Below are 22,977 nucleotides of genomic sequence, written 5' to 3'. Positions count from 1 at the left end.
CTTGGTATGATGACACCTTAAGAGTCACCTTCACTGGAACTAAGGGGCCAAGCCCAACCCCTGAAAAACAACTCCACACCATAATCCCCCCTCCACCAGACTGAGATGCCATTTACCACTTGCCGACCATCCGCTGCACTTTTATTGCGGCAGGACGGCTCTATTACGTGAAACAATGTACATATATGTCCATATATGTCGTTTCATGTAATAGCCAGCAGGGGTGCGCGCACTGATTGGCCAGAGGGGGAGCTAATCAGTAGGTTCAGTGGACCCACAGAGACAGAACGGCGATCTGCCTATGTAAACAAGGCAGACCGCTGTTCTGTCACAGATGAACACAGGGATCCTGTGTTCCTGCTATTCAGGAACACAGATCACTATGTTCATCTAGTGAGTTCATCCCCCACACAGTTAGCAAGCATCCCCTAGGGACACCCTTTGATCGCCCCTGGTGTTAACCCCTTACCTGTTAGTGCCATTAGTACAGTGACAGTGTATATTTTTAGCACTGATTACTGTGATAATGTCACTGGTCCCCTCAAAAGTGTCAGTTAGGTGTCCGATCTGTCTGCCGCAATGTCGCAGTCCTGCTAAAAATTGCTGATTGCCGCTATTGCTAGTAAAAAAAAAAATATTTTCATAAATCGATCCCTTAGACAAACCAATCAATATACACTTATTGGGATTTTTTTTACCAAAAATATGTGGCAGAAGACATATTGGCCTAAAATGATGAAAAAATTATTTTTTTTTATATATATATTGGTAGTGTTGTATAGCAAAAGTAAAAAATAGTGTTTTTTTTTTTTTCAGAATTGTCACTATTTTTTTGTTTATAGCGCAAAAAATAAAAACCACAGGGGTGATCAAATGCCACCAAAAGAAAGCTCAATTTGTGGGGGGAAAAAAGGGCATCAATTTTGTTTGGGTGCAGTGTCTCACGAATGCGCAATTGTCAGTTAGAGTAACACAGTGCCGTATTGCAAAAAAATGCCCTTCAACCAGAAGTGGTTGAAGTTCATGTGCGTGTAAAGGCAAGTGTCCCAATACTTTTTGTGATATAGTGTATATATAGTCTGGGCACAGGTGCGCTTTACTTGTAAAGCCTTGTTCACATCGGCTTTAGCTTGCATAAGTAACCTGTGTGTAAAGCAAGCTTTCACTAAGTATTTGTAAAGCCTACCGCAAACTTCAGACAGCTCTGTTAAAACTTTGAAAGCAGTCTTCAATTCCAGTTTGAAGATGGTAAACATAGAGTTGAATAGATACACTGGCTATCACTTAAACAACTTTTAACAGGCCTTAGTTGGCTTCAGCACTGCTTAAAATTTTAATAAAGCTTGCTTTGATATGATGTAAGTCAATAAAATCAGATCCATAAATAGGTTTAAGCGAAATCCCTGTGGTGTTGCATAGTTGCCAACATTTGAAAAAAATTTCCAGGGACGCTTTGCAGCACAGCTATCAATTACTTACCACACCCACTTCCCTGAAGCTCTACCCACTCCACATAATAATTCTCCACCTACTTATCAGATTATAGGGTCTACTCAATAAAGAGAGAATTAGAGGAAATTGAAAAGGGAATTTTAAACTTGAGGCCAAAGTAGCAGAGTTGGAATAATTCTCCCATTCAGCTGCACTACTGCTGCCTAAAGTTTAAAATTCTCATCACAATTCCCTGCAATTCTAAAGTGTCAAATGTGCTGAGGTGTGACCATACAAAAAATGTAATATGTAAATATAAATAAAGTGCTAATAAGTACGTTGCCGGGACAATGTAAATTACCCTGGAGAGGCTCCTATTTGCTGGGACTGTCCCGGAAAAAACGGGACAGTTGGCAAGTATGGTGTTGCCTATTTTATTTATAAAAGTACATTTGATACAAATGTATTTTTTGTGAGCGGATACAGTATTTTTTTGTTTTAATAGTTTTTATTACAAATTTAAAGCAGCATACAGAAGTTTATACTTAAACAACTGTCAGAAAGTTATCAGAACAAGGATGAATTTTCCAAAATGATTAGAGATCCTGACCAGTTAAAAGTAGAAAAACAAAAATGTTTTAGGCCCAACAATCCGGCCCTACTCGTTCAGTTTTTCATTAATCATAATTCAAGGTTTTTTATGTTTCACCATCGTGATTAATGTATTTATTTTAGCTGCTAAAAGAATGAAAAATATGATAGTTTGTAGATGCCTGGGGATCTCCTCTAGCAAGTCAGTAAACAGCACCATTTTGGCACATTTGGAAACATTCAGTCCCATCACTGAATAGATCAGGCTGAATATCCTGATCCAGAAGCGTCGGACCTTCAAGCAGGATCAACAGACATGATACATATCACCTTCCTGTCCACATCTTCGAAAATATAGCGGTGAGGTACCAGGATATATCTTTGCCAGCCTTGTCAGGACAAGGTACCAGCACAATAATGCCAAGGAAGTGTAAAGTATGCCCTTGTGCACCATGGTCGACCATTTTGTCTGCACCTCCTCAATTGTCCCCCACTAGGTCCTATTCCCATGCCGCTTGGTAGGAAGGTTTGTTACCCTGATTGAGGAACAGGGCATATAACACTGTAATCCCTCCCCATGGTTTGGGCCCATGTATGCACCTGTTATCAAGTAGGGTCCTATTAGTTATGTCAACTTGATCCCTTATTAGGGTTTGCATGAAGTGGGTATTTTGGCATAGACGATAAGTCTCCGCAGGGGGCATTTGTAATGTTTCCCTAAAGTAGCTATGTTGTATTTTCCCCTATGGTCTATAAAATGTGCTATTCTGTAAAGACCCTTGTTGACCCACCACGTGAATTGATTAATCTGTTGGCCTAGGAGAAAATTAGGGCTATTGAAGAGAGGGGCCACCAGTGAGTGGGGAGATTTTAAAGGGTACAACTTATATGCTATGTCCCACAAATGCAAGGAGTGGGATAAAGAAGGGCTCAACACCGCCTGACACTCCTTCGCTGGGAGCCACATTAGAAAATCCAAGGGGAGGTTTAGGCTAGCCTGTGCCTCCAAGTGGACCCAATCAGGCCTGTATTTTTCGGTGAAAATTTGTGACCAATTGTGCCGCCCTGTAGTATCGCAAGAAGTGGAGAACTCCCAGCCCGCCTCGCCATTTGGACCTATACAAAGTGGAGCGGCCCACCCGGCAGACACCCTTGTTCCAGATAAATTTAAAGATCAGAGACTGTAACTGCCAGAAGAAAACGGGTGGTACTGGAATATGGAGGGACCGAAATAGTATAGTTTTCGAGGGAGAACCGTCATTTTAATGGCCGCTATTCTACACATCCAGGAAAGATCATAGGCTTGCCAGGTCTTCAGGTCATGTTCTGTAGAGTCATATAGAGGCATGTAATTTGCAAGATCCGGTGTGGCAATGTTAGAGGTCAGTTTAACCCCAAGATATGGGAGCACCTGCTTACACCATTTAAAGGAAAAATATGGCTGTATGGAATATAGGACTGTGGGGTATTAATCTTCAGCGCCTCAGATTTTAGTTGATTTACCCTTAACCCAGAGATGGCTCCGAAATGGGACCATAAGGCAAATAAATTGGACAAGGTTTTAACAGGATCTGTTATGAATAGCAGCATGTCATCGGCAAATAGGCCACATTTATGCATTTTGCCACCACTTTCAAGGCCATGGATACTGGGGTTGGATCTAACAGCTATTGCCAATGTCTTGATAGCTATCACGAAGAGGAGTGGCAAGAGAGGACATCCCTGCCTAGTTTCCCCACTGGATTTGCAAAAGGTCCAAAGTACGACCATGCCCAATAATGTTAGCCGACAGATTTGAGTATAGAGTGCTTAAAAGATTAAGAGATTTCAGACACAGTTGCATTTCCTCAATATATGAAACAGGAAGGGTCAGGATAGAGTCAAAGGCCTTGTGTAGATCCAGTGACAAAAACATACCTGGCCGGGCACCCACACCATCCTAGTTAGAATGCAATATATTGACCAAATCTATGGCCCGTCAATTCTGATCCACGGCCTCTCTCCCTGAGACGAATCCAACCTGATCAATGTATATATCGTGTCAGGTGTTTAATAAACTGACTTGCATATATTTTGGTTAGGAGTTTCAAGTCATTATTGATCAGGGATATTGAGTAATTCTTGTAGTTTTGACCTTAAAGTCCATTTTGATGTGACTTTACCATTTAAAAAGCCTGACTCACATACGGTACATGCATTGAAAGACATGACAGAAAAGCTCAATTGTTTTATATTCTTGCATAACTGGAAGCAGGCCCAGCATAAAAAATAAGAAAAATGGTTGCAGGGCCCCTATGTATTTTTATGTGTAGTGTGCTGTGATGCCCTCTGTAGATACCTTGGTATGGCGCATCTATGCATTGCATTGAGCTATGTGCTTTACTGTACATGTTAAGGGCATGTTACTCATCCAAGTGGCTTCCTCAGTTCACATATGGTTATAAATGATTGGGTAGGTTCATTATACTCCTATAAATTGTGAAAACTACTTGGAGGAGTTGATGTTCTCAACATTAATAAACAAGTCCTGATGAGTGTGATTAACCACCACTAGTAATTATGGTATGTGTTAAAGCCCAATTTGAGTGTTGTACCCATTTTTTCTTCATAGCCTGTACCACCATATCTTATGATTTTTACCCAATATTCACTAGTAAATGCCTTAAAACATATTATTCTCTTAGTGTATACATGCTTCCTGCCTTCCCACTCCAGAGCTCTTTGTTGACATAGATGGCCACATGCCTCATCATACGTATCCTCACGAACATCCATAATATTTAGCAAATGAGAGGGTGTATCTGACCAGGTCTGATTACAGCAAACACTGAGCTGCATGGTCATTAAGTTAAGATTAAGTGTTTGGTATCTTTTTAGTTTGAGATCATAAATTGTCACAGTGTAATATACATTTGCTACAGATAGTACTGTGCAAGAACTAGGTACAGACAAATCTATGCAGAGACTGTGGTGACTAAAAATGAATAGGGTAACACATTATTTGTGCTATGCTGCTAAACAGCATGGCTTTGCCTGTTGGAATTATAATAAAAAGTAAACCTTTTTTTTCTCAAAGAAACTCACATTAACCACTCTACTACCGCTCACAGTAATACTACTGCGGCAGAGTGGCTCGTTCCCGTCCAGTCACGTAGTATTAACGTGACTGGACTCCTCCCCTTCTGGGCGGCGCTTGCGCGCCGCCGGAGGCTCGCTCCCGCTGTTTTCATTCACAGCGGGAGTCGGGCCAGGGGAGGAGCAGCGGCGATCGCCGCTGCTCTTACCCGATCGTCGGGGATCGAGTCTGGAGATCCGCCCGCTGTGTGTAAACACAGCGGGCGGATCTCCATAGTGACAGGGAGTGACAGATCGGACTGTTCAGCATAGCTGGACATCCGATCTGTCCATGAATCACATAGTCACCTCCCCCCCTACACGTCAGTAAGCACCAGGCATACATTAACCCCTCCCTCTCCAATAAAATTAACCCCTTCCCTGCCAGTGTCATTTTTACAGTAACAGTGCATATATATAGCACTGATTACTGCAGTAATGTCACTGGTACCCCCAAAAGTGTCAAAAATGTCAGTCAGGGGTCCGGTCTGTCCGCCGCAATGTCGCAGTCCCGCAAAAAAAATCGCAGATCGCCGCCATTACGCGTTAAAAAAAAAACACCAAAAATGACAGAAATCTTTCCCTTTGTTAGTAAACGCAATAACTTTTGCGCAAACCAATCAAAATACGCTTATTGCGATTTTTTTTACCAAACATATGTAGCATAAAACAAATTGGCCAAAAACTTTTAAAAAAATTGGTTTTTACATCTTTTTTGGGGGGAATTTCATATAAAAAAATGTGAAAAATATTGTTATTTTTTCAAAATAAACGCTCTTTTTTTGTTTATAGCGCAAAAAGTAAAAATCGCACAGGTGATCAAATACCACCAAAAGAAAGCTCTGTTTGTGGGAAAAAAAGGACGTAAATTTCGTTTGGGTACGGCGTCGCACGACCGCGCAATTGTCAGTTGAAGTCGCACAGCGCCGAATCGCAAAAAGTGGCCTGGACGGAAGACAGCAAAATCCTCCGGTTGTAAAGTGGTTAAAAACTAAGGGGGGGGGGGAACATACTCTTAATGTCTTAATATTTACCTATTGCCTGCACTGTTCTCAAACGTTATTTTGTTCTGTAGTACATTAAACATCCTGTATCAGCAGCCTTCAACCATGTGTTTTGATCTCCTGTGTAAAATTTTAGGAGTTGAATTTTGACCTAGACCGCGTCTTTCTTAAATTTATTGTATCTGGTAAATGCACCTGTCAGAGTGACCGATCTATAATAATTCACTTGGATTGAAAATCCACTGTTTAATATATTCTGTATAGATAGTCTCACAGTCAACGCAGGCAGACTTTATGATGATGTTTACACTGTATCAAGTGTAGCAAAATTAAATGCCTTGCATGATAGAATGTTTCCTATCCTGTAATTTGTCTCTGAGTTCCATTACAGTCTTCTGTTTTCTCTTCTAGCTTTACTCACAGCGAAGCCTCCTAAACCATTGTTCCCTGTGGAGAACCAGCCAAGTGTTATAGATGTCCAGCTGGGTAAGTCCCCTTCTGGGAATAATAGATTCTAAACTTCCACTCCATTAACAGATGGGAAAAATTGCACGTAGGAAGGGAAGGTTTATTGCCACAGTTATTACATGCAAATCAATTTGCTACTTCCCATTTATAATGCTTGAGTATATTGTAGCAGTCATTTAAGTGTATGGGTTTGTTTAGCGGCAGAGAATGTTAACGTTAATTGGTTAGGCTGCATATTAAATACAGTATATGCAATGTTTGCATTTATGTTTTATGTTGGAAGATTAAAAGGAATTTATTAAATACCAGCTGTACTAACTTATACTTTGGAATTACTGCTAATGTCCTTACTCCTGAACACTGATGGGGTTGACTGCTATTAGCAAAAACAGCTTTATCAATTTGTGCCTTTTATTTTTCTTGTATATCATTATGTACGGCCATTTGAATTTTAAACAGATAATTTTGACTAAGTAACAAAAGGCCTGGATCAAATGTGGTAAAATTGATTATTTTTAGTGAAACACACTTGGGAGGTACTTTAATAATGTTAATAATTTCATTTTCTTTAATGCATTGTATTTACTTATCATTTTGTTTTCTAAAGATGATTTGTTTTCAATAAGATGATGCACCGCATTAATTCATCAATACATAGCTAGACCTGGAGCTTTTAGCAGTTTGTACAAATGATCTAACTAATGAAAGATTTATTTGATTTCAGTAGTGTGACACTTGGTTTTTCTTGGTCATAGATAATCTGAAAAACTGACCACAACCCAACTGTCTAGCTTCTTGCATGAGCTGTACATATATGGATTTATTTAGTAGCAAAGTGTAATAAACAATAACCTGCTCATTATAATATGTTAGAAAATAAATTCATATTGACTTTACCACATTCAGTTTAGTATCACTGTGTTTTTAACCGCTTGCTGACCGCCCGCCGCAGTTGTACAGCGGCAGTCTGGCGCTCCTAGGCAAAGTGCCGTACATGTACGGCGCTAGCCTGGGAGGAGCTAGGGGGCGATGACGTGCCGCCGGAGGCGCGCTCCCACCCCCGCTCGTCGGCTGGGGAGTCAGTGTGTGTGATCGGCGACTCCGATGGCCGCCGGCCACTCGCGACCTCCCGCTTCAGTGAGAGAAGGACAGACGGCTGATGTAAACACAGCTGTCTGTCATTCTCACTAAAGTAATCACAGAGGCTATGCGATCCTGCTATGCTATGTAGGATCGCATGTCTCTGTGATTACATCACAAGCCACGCCCCTCCACAGTTAGAATCACGCCCCTAGGGACACACTTAACCCTTTGATCACCAGTAAAGTTAACCCCTTCCCTGTCAGTGTCATTTTTATAGTAACAGTGCATAGTTTTAGCACTGATTACTGTAGTAATATCACTGGTACACCCAAAAGTGTCAAAAATGTCAGTCAGGGGTCCGATCTGTCCTCCGCAATGTCGCGGTCCCGCAAAAAGAAATTGCAGATCGCCGCCATTACTAGTTAAAAAAAGAAACAAACAATGAAAATGACATAAATCTTTCCCGTAGTTAGTAAACACAATAACTTTTGCACAAACCAATCAAAATTAGCTTATTGCGATTTTTTTTTTTTACCAAAAATATGTAGTAGAAAACAAATTGGCCTAAAATGTTGAAAAAGTTTGATTTTTACATTTTTTTTGAGAATTTCATATAAAAAAATGTGAAAAATATTGTTCTTTTTTCAAAATTGTTGCTCTTTTTTTTTTGTTTATAGCGCAAAAAACGAAAATTGCACAGGTGATCAAATACCACCAAAAGAAAGCTCTATTTGTGGGAAAAAAAGGACGTCAATTTTGTTTGGGTACAGCGTTGCACGACTGCACAATTGTCCATTAACCTTCCTAGCGGTATTCCCGAGCGTGGCTCGGGGTTAAATTTCAGTGCCAAAAGCGGTAACCCCGAGCCACACTTGGGGTACCGCTAGGAAGATCGCTGGATCCTGGTAGAGGGGTTACTTACCTTGTCACCAGGATCCAGCGATGTATCCTGGCAGTGTGCGGTGGCGGAGCTCCCTCCCGATCCTCTCTGTGCCCCGGCTTCCGTCTCCTGCGACGTGACGTTCGCAGGGGGTGGAACCGGCGGCAAATTCAAATGTAAAACACACCAAACACACTGATACAATGCAAAATAAAATAGTCACATTAGTTTGCCCTCCAGTGCCCTTTCCTGCAGTTTTACTGTACTTATATACGGTGTATATATATATATATATATATATATATATATATATATATATATATATACATACATACATACATACTTTAACTTATTTATAGTTTTTTATTATATTATAATTTATGATTTTTTGATTCAAACTTTATCTTACCCGAGATGTTATAAAGAAGAACGCACAGTAAAAAAAAAAAATCATATGTAAATAGTTGGTTTGGGCTGCTCATTCTTAAGAATTACATGCAAAATAATGGTACCGCTTTCAGCACCTAAAATCCGAAAGAATCATACCGCCAGGGAGGTTAAAGTCATGCAGTGCCGAATCGCAAAATAGGGCCTGGTCTTTGAGCAGCCAAATCTTCCGGGGCTAAAGTGGTTAAACAAGGCCATTACTTGGGTTTCAGAAATGTTTTGCTAGCATATAGTGCTGTTGGTGACTGTAAAAAGAGGAGAGGGTTATTTTCTGTGCAATACTGTTGTACAGAGCAGGTTTTTTTGCCTTTAATATCACTTTAATGGGATAGTAAAAGTTTTTATTTTTTAAATAACAAACATTTTGTGTAGTGGTTTTGCACAGAGCAGATGCAATCCTCCTCTTCTCTAGTCCCTCACTGGTACTCTTTGCCCCTCCCTCCTGCCGAGTGCCCCCAGAGCAAGCAGCTTGTAGGCTAGTTCCTGAGCCGCAGCTCTGCCTGCCTATTCACACACACACACAGTCGCGGGTCAGCCTTGCCCCTCTCTCTTTCATCATTGGCTTACTGACTGTGTCTCAGCCAAGGAGGAGGAAGAGTCCCTGGAGAGCCAAGGCTCTCATGCACATCGCTGGATCAAGATGGGGCTCAGGTATTTATTAGGGGTCTGCTGCCGAGTAGATTTTTTTAGCTTCATGCATAGAATGCATGAAGGTACAAAACCTTAAGCCTTTAGAATCCCTTTAAGCCTCCCCATACACCATAACTCAAAAATTCATGGTCGACCATGGTATTCATAGTCAAAATTTAAATTCATTGATTCATTTCCACTATGTATTTCATTTTTTTCCTGGCCTAATCATGTTAGTTAGGATGATGTTGAAGTTTTTAAACTTACTGTGTGCAGATCCAAACACATTTGAATCTTAAGATTCTGTGACAGGTATTCACCATGCCTTGTGAGTAGGGGCTGCTGTGTCACATTTTACAGAGCCGTCTTTCTGTACTATAGAGATGCTGAGATGAGGCTTTTTGGGTTGCACAGTCAGTACAGGAATCACTGATTGCAGGCAGCAAGATACCATGGGATATATAGTCCTTAGAAATTGGCTTTAAGCAAAGATGTAACTGCAAACCTTTCAGAGAATCCAGAAGGTTGTGGAAAGAGATGATCAGCAGACAGGCAACACTCTACAAAATGAAAGCTAAGTAAGCTTCTATTGGATTGTCCGCTATTACTATTGTTTGTATTATTATTACAATTCTGATGTTATAAAATTAAAGTGTATGCTTTGATCATAGAACCACTTTTAAAGTGAAACTAAAATAAAAAAAATTGTGAGCAGGCAAGCTTTGTATTGCATAAGAGGTGTGGGTTGTCTCTTCTGTAATAAAACAAACTTACCTGCCTTTTCACAACATCCTTATATATGTACAGTGAGCAGCCCAGTGTACATTCTCAGCACTTCTTGGTGCCGCAATGAATAAACTTCAGTGTGCATGCGCCAATGTTATGTCATTCCCTGCCAAACAATCAGAATGGCTGAAGAACCAACACCCAGAAGAAGCCAAGGAAAAGATATCTGGCTCAGTAAGGGGCAAGGGGAGGTGAGTATTTTTGGAATTGATTTTGCTATAAAGCATTTTTTTTTCTATTGTCTGATGCAGCCTATTCAATTTTATTATTCTGGTAATTATTTTCCAGCTTTATTTGTGACTGCAAAAGTGAAGATTTGCATTTACCTTTTTTGACTATATCCTCAGCTGTATTTAACATTTTGATGTGCAGTCTTTACCGAATAAAATGTACTGATGCATTTTTTTTATCATATGCTCAGATTAAATTTCCAAGAATTTTGGTAGGTTTTTAAATGTGTAGGCCTTGATCACTCCTTTTGCAAAGACTTATTGAGTTTCTTATGTTTTTCTTCTTTAAACTTTTTACTCTATTATGACTTGATTCTTCCTGATACTTAAAATGTGGGAATGACAGAAGCTTTGGATGAGGCCTGTCTATGCAGTGCATTGGGATTCATTGTGAATTTTTTAGAAGCAAATGGGTTAGGAGCTTTTTCTTCAAGTGACAGTTTTCATCTGACATTATATGGAATTTCCATTTAAGATTGGAAGAACTTGTCATTTTTGGTGTCTAGAGAGTCCAGTTCACAGCTGAAAAAGTCAAAATTGTACTTGCCAGCTGTAGGCTGTTTGTACAGGGTCTGCTCTAGCAAATTAGCACTTATTCAGGGAGTCCATAACACAATTTTGCCTCTGGCACCAAACAAGACATGTGCTGGTCAAGGAGTAGTATTTGTGTTCTTAAATCTGTCAGGACCAAGCATTAGGGAGAAAACTAATAGGAAATGATGTAATCCACAAGAGAATTTGATTCACAATAAGATGTAGCTAAATACACCGTTGAAATATATTAGAGCTGTTTTACCTGAAAACTGATTTGTATCTAAACAGTCCAGATATATATATATATATATATATATATATATATATATATACAGCCCTGCCAAACAGCATATAAGGTTAGTGACTTAAATTTCTCCACTGCATTTAAAGGAGTTGTAAAGTCAAAAGGTTTTTTTATCTTAATGCATTCTATGCATTAAGATAAAAAGCCTTCTGTGTGCAGCAGCCCTCTTAACACTTACCTTGGGTCCCTCTCTGTCCAGTGATCTCCACGAGTGACTCAGCCATCCAAGATTCTCACTCCTGATTGGCTAAGACACAGCAATGGCACCATTGGCTACCGCTGCTGTCAAAGTCAGCTAGCCAATCAGGAGAGAGGGGGGGCGAGGCCAGTCCAGGGGTTCCCAGTCTGAATGGACACAGGGAGCTGTGACTTGGCTTGGGTGCCCCTATAGCAAGCTGTGGAGGCACTGAACAGGGGGGAGGGGCCAGGATCACAGAAGAGGGACACGAGAAGAGAAGGATCCGGGCTGCTCTGTGCAAATCCAATGCACAGAGGAGGTAAGTATAACATGTTTGTTATTTTTATAGGAAAAAAACGAGACTTTACAATCACTTTAAACAATGCAGCATATTCACCTCCCTGTCCCAAGCCTATGATTGAACAATCATTGAACAGTCATTAACTCTGTTTACTCTGCTCTGTCTTTCTGTTAACAGTTTTCATGTTGGAACTGGTATAGCAGAGCCTGACTGGCTCCAATTAATTCCCTTCCCTCTCTTGTCCTAACTAGTTACATTAAAATACAGTTTTCTAATTAAAACAAAACTTCATTAATTGGTGTTTTTTATGTTTGCCAGATAGATATATGATATATTGTGGTTAGATTTAGCAACTGTTTACCCTGCTTCTGTCAAGGTTTCTGTCTCCTGCCACATGATTCGTTGCTGTCAAACTCCCTTCCCATGCTGTGTTTTCGATGGAAGGTTGTATTGGGTTCAGAGAAAGGGCATGAGCAAGAGAATACATCGTGGTTGGATTTTTTTTCAGGCTTAGATTCAAGATCATTCAGAAGATATGACTAAGTACAACTTATCTAGTGAGGCACAGAAGATGCATTGTAGGATTACATTTAAATACATTCATCAGTTATATAATGCTTTTTTTATTTATGTATAAATGTACTTATGTGTATCTTTTTAAACCACTGGTGCTAAGGCAGTTAAATTACATAATTGAGTTCCAGCATTTCCCGATATCTAAATGTACACAGAGCATGTAAAACTGATAATTTTGGACATTGTTTCAGCAGTTCCGGTGTAGATAAAGACAATAAATGATTTATATTGGGAATTTCAAGGTGGGCAAAACATAAAGTTGTCTGCCTGATCACATTACTTTGGGAAGATTTAAGTTTTATGAGGCCATTGAGCATCAAGCACCAGTGCATGAGGTTCTAGCATTTATCTGTGGTAGGAGGGCAAAGTTGCACTGTCAAGCCCCGCTGCTGGCAGCTTGTCAAACTCAATGAGAGTCTGACAGCCGCTGCAGGTGAGCAGTGATCCAGTGGTATGTACATTTTGAGCAGTATGCTTCCAGGGATGAATTCTGGTAATGAAAACTGTCATCATTCTGGGCATTCATCCCTGGACCCATACTGACCTGGAGAGAAGTACTACTGAGCTCACCTTCCTGCCACGTCTAGCCATAACAGCTGTTAGACTCTCAAAGAGGCGTGGGCAGAGGGGCTGGAAAAGTTGCCTATGCCTACAATCTGTAGCCAAATGCTGGAGCCCAGTCACCTGGGCTAAATGTTCAGTGTGCAAAGGATCTAACCATTCCTGTCAGGATAGGAAGAAAATCTCTGCAATGGGAACACAGAGAAAAGTCAAGAAGATACATATGTAGACAAAGTAAGCGTTAAAATGTCTGAAAATGTTTGTTATTACTGTACAGGCCTTACTGTTCCATGACCGCTACCCCATGGCCTTCATTTCTTGCATGGGAGTCCCAGGGACAGATGAGGGAAAATCTTTTTAGTTGAGTCATAGGCAGAAGTAAAAATATGAGAGATATTTAACTCTTCCCCCCTGCCCCAAAGTACCCCCCCCCCATGTGGAGGGCATGTGGCCTGGCATGGTTCAGGAGAGGAGGGCTTCCTTGTTTCCCCCCATTCTTTCCTGGCCTGCCGGGCTACATTCTCAGAAAAGGATCTGGTATTGATTTTAAAAAATATTAAAAATTGATGTGGGGTTCCTCTTAAAATCCATACCAAACCTGAAGGGCCTGGCATGTATTGGGGGGACCCCCACGCAACTTTTATTTACATTTTTTTAATTCTAGCATTTTTTGATTTACATTCATTTGTCCGCGGGGAAACCCAATGACAGCTGATGAGTCATTGGTTGTTATATATACGGCGCCTGCCCGCTCTTCAACAGCTGGCCATTCACAGTTTGTTAAGGAGGAAAAAAATCCATAATGCATAAAAAACGCATGCAAAATGCATAAAAAAGTGATTTAAAACTGCAAGAATGCACCGCAAAATGCTCCAGAAAACCGCACCAACTGCAGCTGCATAGACGTGAACCTAGCCTTAGCGATATTGTGTTCCAGGAGTTTTTTTCATTTCCTATATATTTTAAAACAAAAAATTACAAAAGGAGAACAAAATAATATCCCGTTGGCTCAATAGAATCTTAAAGCACCTAAGGGTCTGTTTGTAAATGTTTTCGCACAAGATTAATAACTTTTTTACCCAAGATTTACAAATTCTTATTTGCATTTAATTGGGAAAACCTATAAATCCTTGAGGAAAGATGTGCAAATGAAAGCATGTACAGGATATAATAGACCCCTAAGTATTACTGTACACATTTTATTCTTAATTTGACCCATTTAACACAACAATAAAATCAGATTTCTTCTTTGTCAATTGAGTAATTAAGTATATCTAGGACATAAAGGGTAAACTGCTGCCTTCAGGAGATTTAGACACTGGCACACAAAAAAATAAGTGAAGCCAATCCTGAATAACCCCACTGTTATGCCACAGTTTTTTTCTCTTGTCGTAGGATGCATTTTCCTCAGCTCTCTTGATCTCAGTCCTTTGTGGATGCTTTTCTCTTCATTCAAATTGCTATGTTATTTTGAAAGTGTAAATGATGAAAATAAAACCTAACTTTTGTTGACATATTATAAGAATGTCTAATCTGTAATGTGATGCCTTTTGGAGATTTTTCCATTTTTCCTTGGCTTCTTTATGCACATTAATACAAATTTTCACCTGGGGTGCCCAAACGTTCGATCACCACTGTATATCGGTCAATCCTCCATGGAGTAGTACCTGGACTCTGCTGCTGGATGAAGGCCTGTCTGAAATGTGACACTAGGCTCTATGTATGGTACTTCCCAGACTATTATGTTCTGTGTAAGATGAAGGGTGCTTTACAGGTCCAGAGTTGCGGCACAGTCTCAGCAGACTCACTTTGAAAATAAGCCCATGGATCCTGAAACCTATTTTCATAAGTGTGTCCTTGTCACCAGATTCAATGGCTTCATGACCTGAGCCTGCTTTTTGCTCTATATCTACCATGCCTCTTATCTCCACTTCTGACTTTCAGTCTGTGCATGATAAATGAGACCATCTGTAGACATTCAGTATGTTCCCCAGCTACCTCTTCATTAAAATATACAGGTGTATCTCAAAAAATTAGGATATCATCAAAAAGTGATCTAATTTCATTAATTTTAAAAAGTGTAACTCATATATTAATATAGAAATGAAATGGCGCCTCCTATAGAGCTCCTAATTTCTTATTAAGCAGCTGCCATCAATTTTGGTATGTGACCAAAAAATGCATACAAATCTTGTGTTGAGGCATTAGCTATTAAACCAAATATATATCCACGTAAAAAAAAAAAAAAAACAACATAAAAACCAAATGCATAAAAATAAATCAATTCAGTGTTGCTGATAGTAATAAGTGAATATCCTGTAATCAATTACACAATTACAGCAATACCAGTCCTTTATGCAATTTCTGTTAGACATCACTTGTTCATTGGTGCTCCATGCTCTGCTTACTTAAAAGTGCTCCTCATTATAAATGTGCTCCACTACCTGTATTAAGGGGGGCCACTGACCAGATGGCTTTGGGCCACCAGGACCCTCCCAGCTTATATAAAAATTACTTGGTATGGACTCAGCATACATCCAGTGTCACCAGCAGGGATATCCCAAAATTAAATAACAATACTGCATAATCGTGCAATGTGTTTATTTATAAAAATTTCCCATAAAAACATAAGACGGTAAACTCACATTTCCTTGTCATGAAGCGGCACCCACTACAGATCGCCTGGTCAATATACAGCCCTCTCCACTCACATCTAGAGCCAGCGTGCTTTCCCCCGGAGAACAAGTAATTAGCCAGAGGGGGACAGCTGCAGCATCAGACAGAGGAAGTGGATATAACGGTTTATTTTTTTTAACAATCCCAAACTTCTCCAATAAGGGTGTTTTAGCTGTGAGGATTTCCTTAAATGTCATTAAACAAAATATTAAACTTCAGATACTGCTAACCTGAGCTATAGAGATTTACAATAATGTAAATTTCCATGGGATGTCAGCAGCTACACCTGTTCTTTAATTTGTGAGTTCTGTTTCCCCTTGAAATTTGTAGTCAGTGGGAGATTGCTATGTATTAGTATCACTTACAACTATAAAACAATAGTGAATACCAACTACAGAATACAGGTATTGGGTACTGTGATGTTTTTGATACCACTCTAAATAAGGTTAAGCAGTACAAAAAGAAGTTCAGGGAGCCCACAATTGCTCCCAAATACACTGTGCCTACTAACAAATTTGTAAGACTCAAGATTGCTTCTGTTTACATCTCACATTGGTTCTGGCAGGCAAGCATTATTATTTCTGAAAGTAACTATAGCACTGAATTTTGACAAATAAGAGCTGTAGCACATGTAACACAATTCATTAAGCACAACATTACAAAGTGTTCACAAGTTTTTTGATCTGTAGAAACCAGTGCAAGGGGTTGTGTGATATGTTCAAGTTCCTCGATCATTAAAGTAAATCGAAAGCCAAAACTTTTTTTTTTATTTTGCTACAGAAAGGTTAAAACCTGAGTCGTTTTTTTCTTATTTTTTTTTTTGCCTTTGTTGTCTTATTAGACAGTATAGGCTTCACTTCATGTCCTGTACACTCAACAAGAACTGAGAGGATATCTTTTCAATGTGAAGGAAATACCTTTGCAGACAGGTGCTATGGGAACAAGTGTCCCCACTGGAAGATTACTTTCTGTTTTTGATCTGGGGGCAACTCAAAATGTTAGATTTAGTCTTAATTTCCTTATGTTAGTGATCAGGACAATTCAAGAGCGTAAACCAATCTAACTGGGGCGCAGGCAGCATAAAAATCCTTACCGTTGTTCAACCACTCACCACTGTATCCAAATCTACAAAAAAGTTATGCCTTCAAAAACACTTTAATGGAGTTTGTTTCTAAAACTGTATACATAGAATGCAATGCCTCAATTATTTTTACAGTATAAAGGTTTATTTATTTCAAGTATAAACAGAAAAGGGTTACACCAACCAACATATTGTTTGAAACAAAAAACAAGCCCCACATTAGAAATATGTGGGTGGGGGATATCATCACAATATTACCCAATTTACTTAGGGGAGGGTTGAATACTTTAATTTAATAGGAAGATACCTTACCTTAAAACAGCTTTGAATCGGTTTAGCACATACTGTATATCTATTTTCGAACTTCCCACTTAAGTGAGAATGATATAAATGTAATTAATAGGGGATTTAATTAGAATAACATGAAGCCATGAATAGCTTTAAAGAGCTATTTTATCGAATTTAGATGGATTGGCACTTCAAGATATCAAATTCAATAATATATATATATACACTTTAAATCGCTAAAATGTGTTGCCATTTACAATGCTCTGCCCTTTTATTTTGTGTCTCTGTTAAATTCCATACTCACTATAGCTAGGGCTTTTCCAGCTGGGAAATATTTTCAGACATACAGTATACCATTTTGTACTCATGAGAAATTCATGAAGAGGCATTGGGTGCATCAAGATATATCAAGGAACATTGTTGATCTCAGCCCACTGAGATTTTTAAGAATCTGGCAATTTGTCAAAAAAATCTAAGAAGCTGTAAGTTTACGTATGGGTTTCAAACACATGAAAGCAATATCTTTCTTTTATAAAGAAAAAGACTTCAGTGCAGTATAAGGCAGTATGTCTGAGTTTAAATACAGATTTCAGAATTCCGTAAACCTGGTTGTCATCGTGCCTCTTCTTTTAATGTCAAAGTTGGCTACATCAATCATTTCTATTGTGCACTGTCATTTGACATTTCACCCAAAAGCTGATGTGAGTCATCTCATTGGTAAAGACATTCTGGGGCCCTGAAGAAAACTCTCTCAGGAAAAATATGCCCCAAACACATTACAGCTGAGAATTGTTCTGCTCTGATAATGTCTACAATTTGTCAAAGGTTGAAACAACGACTGCCTTCAATTATATTTGGTGAAGGCATTTACTTTGCTGTTTTAGATACCGCGTCTAGTGTTGAAGGCACAAATATTGCCTTAGAATCCGGACAGTACTTGTAAAATTCCAAGCTATATTTGGATGTGAAAGGTGTACATTTCTCATTTAAAATTATTTTATAAGGTAAATAATGATTTAAAGAGGAATAAAAATAATATGAATTGAATGTGCTTTTCATGGCTTCTCAAGTTGTGATATATGGAAGAATACTGCACAAAGTTAGTTAAAAGAAAAAACACAAGATTGCCATTTGGCAGAATATGGAGCTTACTTATAGAAAAGAATGCATTCAAATGTATCTGCATAGACAAAGATAACGCATTTGTGTAAAAAGATGGAACTAACCATGACTGGATTTTATCCAATCCAATCAATAACAGAAATATTACTTTCCTATGTAAGGACCTTGCATTATTCAGTGTGTTGATGGTCTTTGTTATCTGCAGGAAGTAGTTTGGGTGCAAGCAGTCGAAGTGTTCCTTCGCATCTGAATGTGCTCAAGTTGTTTACTGCTTTTTGTCAGCTGCTGTGAAGCATGCTTCAGTAGTCTATGTCGAAATTGTTAACAATCTTTGAGTCATGAAATGTTTTTGACTCCGGCCAAATACTTATGAACTTATTCTGGTGGTGTTAGCTGAAAAGTGATAAAAATTTGGAAAAATGGGACAACCTTCCAGAGTTTCCCCTTTTCTCCTGAGGTTCTACAAATAAGGATGGCATGCTGCTTTTTAACTCCCCTCAGCCCAAAGGAGCTGTGTGTTGGAGGAGTGTCCTCTAGGACATTACTACAAGATTCTGGTATACTTAAAGTGATTCTAAAGGCAGAAGGTTTTTCATCTAAATTGCATTTTATGCATTAAGATAAAAAAACACCTGTGTGCAGCAGCCCCCCTCAGCCCCTCTAATAATTACCTGAGCCCCCCCAGCTATGTCTACAAATGTCTCGGCCATCCAGGACTCTCCCTCCTGATTGGCTGAGACACAGCAGCAGCGCTATTGGCTCCTGCTGCTGTCAATCAAACTCAGTCAATAAGGAGAGATAGGGGGCGGGGCTTAACAATGGCTCCTTGTCTGAATGCTACACAGAGCGGCTTGGCACAGGTGCCCCCATAGCAAGCTGCTTGCTGTGGGGACACTCAACAGGAGGGGGACCAGGAGCTTCAGCCAGGAATCCGGCCAGGGAGCAGGTAAGTATAACATGTTTGTTTTATTAGAAAAAGAGAAGACTTTACAATTATTTTAGGAATGACTTAAGTCTTGAGAACACACCTGCAGCTACCCCCTACTTAAAGTGGTAGTATACCGCTTTTTTCCACTTTTAACTACAGGTAAGCCTATAATAAGGCTTACCTGTAGGTACAATTAATATCTACTAAACCGGCACGGTTTAGGAGATATTTGCACTGCATGCAGCCGCTCACGCGAGCGGCGCATGCGCTCTGAAGGTCCGGCGGACCTTCTGCTTTCCTTGCCGGGAGCTTGCCGGAAAATGGCTCCTGCGCGCATGCGCGGGAGTGAAGTCATCGCGGCTCCGGCCAATCACAGCGCTGGAGCCGCCGAACCCGGAAGAGACGCCGAGGGATCATGTCAGCTCCCACAGCGGTGTCCGGGGGCCCGTGTCGGGGCTTCGTTCTAAGGTAAGTAATTCATAATAAGCTAGTATGCGATGCATACTAGCTCATTATGCCTTTGTCTTGCAGGGGTTTTTTTTTTAGGTTTACAACCGCTTTAAGAGAAGTGGTATGTGGCTGGCTGAGGGAAAAGTTCAATGCAGGAACCTTCTCAACTGTCATGTCTTAGGAAATTGCCAAAAAGATACTACTATAACTTTGGTTCTTGAGGAGCCACAGCTTAGTATGTTTGCCACTAGACAAAATTGTAGTCTTGACTACACATTGTTCTTTAGGTGATTTCTGGTCACTGGTATGCAGGTTATTTTTGCTAACACCCTAGAAAAAGAAACAACCCTGAGGTGGATATGCCTAGAAATTACAACCAAGAAGATTGACTGGACAGTTTGACCTATTATGCCATCTGGAGGTCATTTGCTGTGACCTTAGGGTAGATAGTGTTACAGATGCATGCAATTGTACACTTGTTTTGCATCCTACAAATGAGCATGTTAATTTTTATTGTGCAGCCTTCAGCAAATGCATCTAACAGTACATAGTAAATAAAAAAATGGAGGTTATTAGATACATTGTTTTTAACTCATCTAGTGACTGATAATAACAAATAAGGCATTCAAAATTATCTACATACAAGTCATTTTGATTTGTATGTGACCCTATTTCCCCATTATGACTAGAGCACCACAAGGTGCTGCATAAATGTGAAAAAGTTTTGGCTATGAAACAGAACCCACCTCTAAATAGGCCTCAATAGAAATGTTGGTGGAACAATATCAAATTATATTATAAAAAGAATACTGTTTTAAGTAGATCTGATCCTATAATATGAAAAACTATTTTTCTTTTTGAAAATAAAAGCCTAGTAAGCATAGTACATTTCTGGTCTCACCTAACAAACTTGCATGTAAATACTGGATACAAAGATTTCTTAATTATATTGAGTGCACCTTGTTAACGTTCTATGATTATCCTGCACCACAGTCAGAATGAAATCAATTATCTCTTGATTGAATGTATACAGCCAGATTCAGTGTTTAATTTAAGGCTGTGTGAATACATAATTGCTGCTCTTTTTTGATTTTCTGCACACGTTCATACCTCAAATCTTTTCTACTGCTGCTAACACAAGTCTCGACTTCTTCTGATATATTGTGACCTGTATTTGGATTTAAACAGCAGCAAATTGGAAGATAGTTGAAAGAAGCATTGAGAAGATAAGAAAGAAATAAGTGCATTGTTTAAAGTAAATATTTTTAGTATAGCTTGCCAAAATATACAGTTACTTACATGCACTAGCAAGGGGGAATTATATAGCATTTTATTTCATGTAGTGCAAGGTGAAAAATAACTGAAAACACTTAACTCCTAAAATAAATAAATATAAAAAAGCAAGCATGCATATGATTGTTGGTTTCTTAGTAGAGATTTTATGATACATTGCGCTCCCTATCAAAAAGACAAACTATGGTATACATTTATGGAATTTTTATTTACTTATTTTTGTTATACTAGCAATGGTGGCGATCAGAGACTTTTAGCGGAACTGCGACATTGTGGCAGACAATCGGGCACTAGCTGACACTTGACACTTTGTGGGAACCTGTGACAATAATACAGTGATCAGTGCTAAAAAATATGCATGGTCATTGTACTAATGACACTGACTGGAAGGGGTTAAATATCTAGGGTGATCAAAGGTGCCTAGCCAGTGTTTTTGTGCACTGTATGTGCTGCTTTTACTAGTGGGAGTAATGGATTTTATTCCCTACTTTGCAGGGACACAAAATCCATCTCTGCCTCCCTGTTAGAATGGAGATCTGCCTTGTTTACACAAGCAGAGCTCCATTCCGAGTCTCTGTCTGACGATCGTCAGGTGACAGCGAACATCCAGTGCCCGAAGCCCGCAGATTGGCTTCTGCTGTAATTAATCACAGCAGAAGGTGCCCGTCGATGAGAAGTGATGGCCCCCAGTAGGCGTATGTGCAGAATCACATATATATATACATGATTCTGAGTAGGGCCACCCTGTAGCGGTAAATCTGCTATGGGGGCTCCGGAAGTGGTTAATAAAGGGGCAATAAAGGTTGCATTATAGTCCTGTTTTACACTATTTATGAATGATTTGAAATCTCCCTTCAAAGCAGTGAATATGTATCACTGTGGTGTATATTTATAAACTTTTAATACAATCCAAAAAAATTGCTGAACTTCACAATCATATGTGCAAAAATGGATGTAAAACTGTTTAGAAGTTCTGTCACTTATATTATTTGGGACACAATCACACCATAAAAGTGTAGAACAGCAATGTTGATTAACTCAGCTTGTCAGGCTTGAACCAGCTCATCTGAACTTAGATCCAGTGACAAGGGGATTTTTCTTTGAGTTCAGCTCACAGATCCACAAATGTCCTACTTGTATTGCCATTTGTCGCAGGGACTAAAGACAGATTACAAACGTGTGTCTATGACACTCTTAGGAAGTTTCAGGGATAGAATGTGAGTAAAATTGTATATGTATAGTCCAGTAATTCGTTATTCCTCGTTCACATCTAGCAAAGCAGGGGTGAATTTTTCTTGTGTTTTTTTTGGATATTTTTTGTTGCTTTTTTGGAGTGACACCATTAACTTAAATGAGCTCCTTTCCCTCCAAAAAAAAGCAAAAGTCCCTCATGTCCCATTTTTTACATGATCAAATACCCTTTTTTGATGGGTTTAGAACACAGAAGTGTGTTGTGTATTTTTGCCATGATTTTGCTGCACTCCATAATGGTCAGAAATGTGAATCCAATATGTATAGGTGTGAACGGGGCCTTAAGAAAATGCATAGTGGTTTTGTGTATATATAATTATATATATATACACACCTATGTGTGTGTGTATATATATATAATTATTGTTGTTATGGCAAGCAAAAATATTTTTCACAATTTTTTTGTAAGGTAAAGAAAAATTATTGCATACAAATATTTTGTATTTTTTTAGCCAGTGGATGGTGCTTTTGGCTAATTTTCACACATACTCAGGTTATTTTTATGTGTTTTACTGAATAATAACAGTTTTTAGAGCTCAGTAGCACAAGCTGGAATTTACACACAACTGAATGAATCAGGGCAATGACTTATCCCACCCTTCCTCCCCATGCCCACTTGTTGTTTGTTTGACTTCACACAAAGTTTAATTTAGATTATACAGAGTTAATATTCTTCGAATAATTAGTTCCTGCAATGAAGAGTAGTATGCTTCTTAAAGTGGAACTAAACTTTAAGAACCATTATTAACTGTTTTAATCCATATGCTGCT

General features: G+C 39.2%; 1 protein-coding gene across 1 annotated transcript in view; it reads left to right on the top strand.

Annotated features, from left to right (window-relative positions):
- IL1RAPL2 (interleukin 1 receptor accessory protein like 2) overlaps positions 1-22,977 on the top strand; it is a 1,216,730-nt gene that overhangs the window by 844,093 nt on the left and 349,660 nt on the right. Inside the window, exon 6 of the mRNA XM_082264611.1 lies at positions 6,552-6,626. Coding sequence (XP_082120737.1) covers positions 6,552-6,626 — 75 coding nt within the window. The remainder of the gene's footprint in view (positions 1-6,551; positions 6,627-22,977) is intronic.

The sequence above is a fragment of the Pelophylax lessonae genome (assembly GCF_965119305.1).
Source record: "Pelophylax lessonae genome assembly, chromosome: 7".
Taxonomy (NCBI): Eukaryota; Metazoa; Chordata; class Amphibia; order Anura; family Ranidae; genus Pelophylax; species Pelophylax lessonae.
The sequence above is the reverse complement of the archived record's forward strand: the minus strand, read 5'-3'. Positions and strand labels throughout refer to the sequence as shown.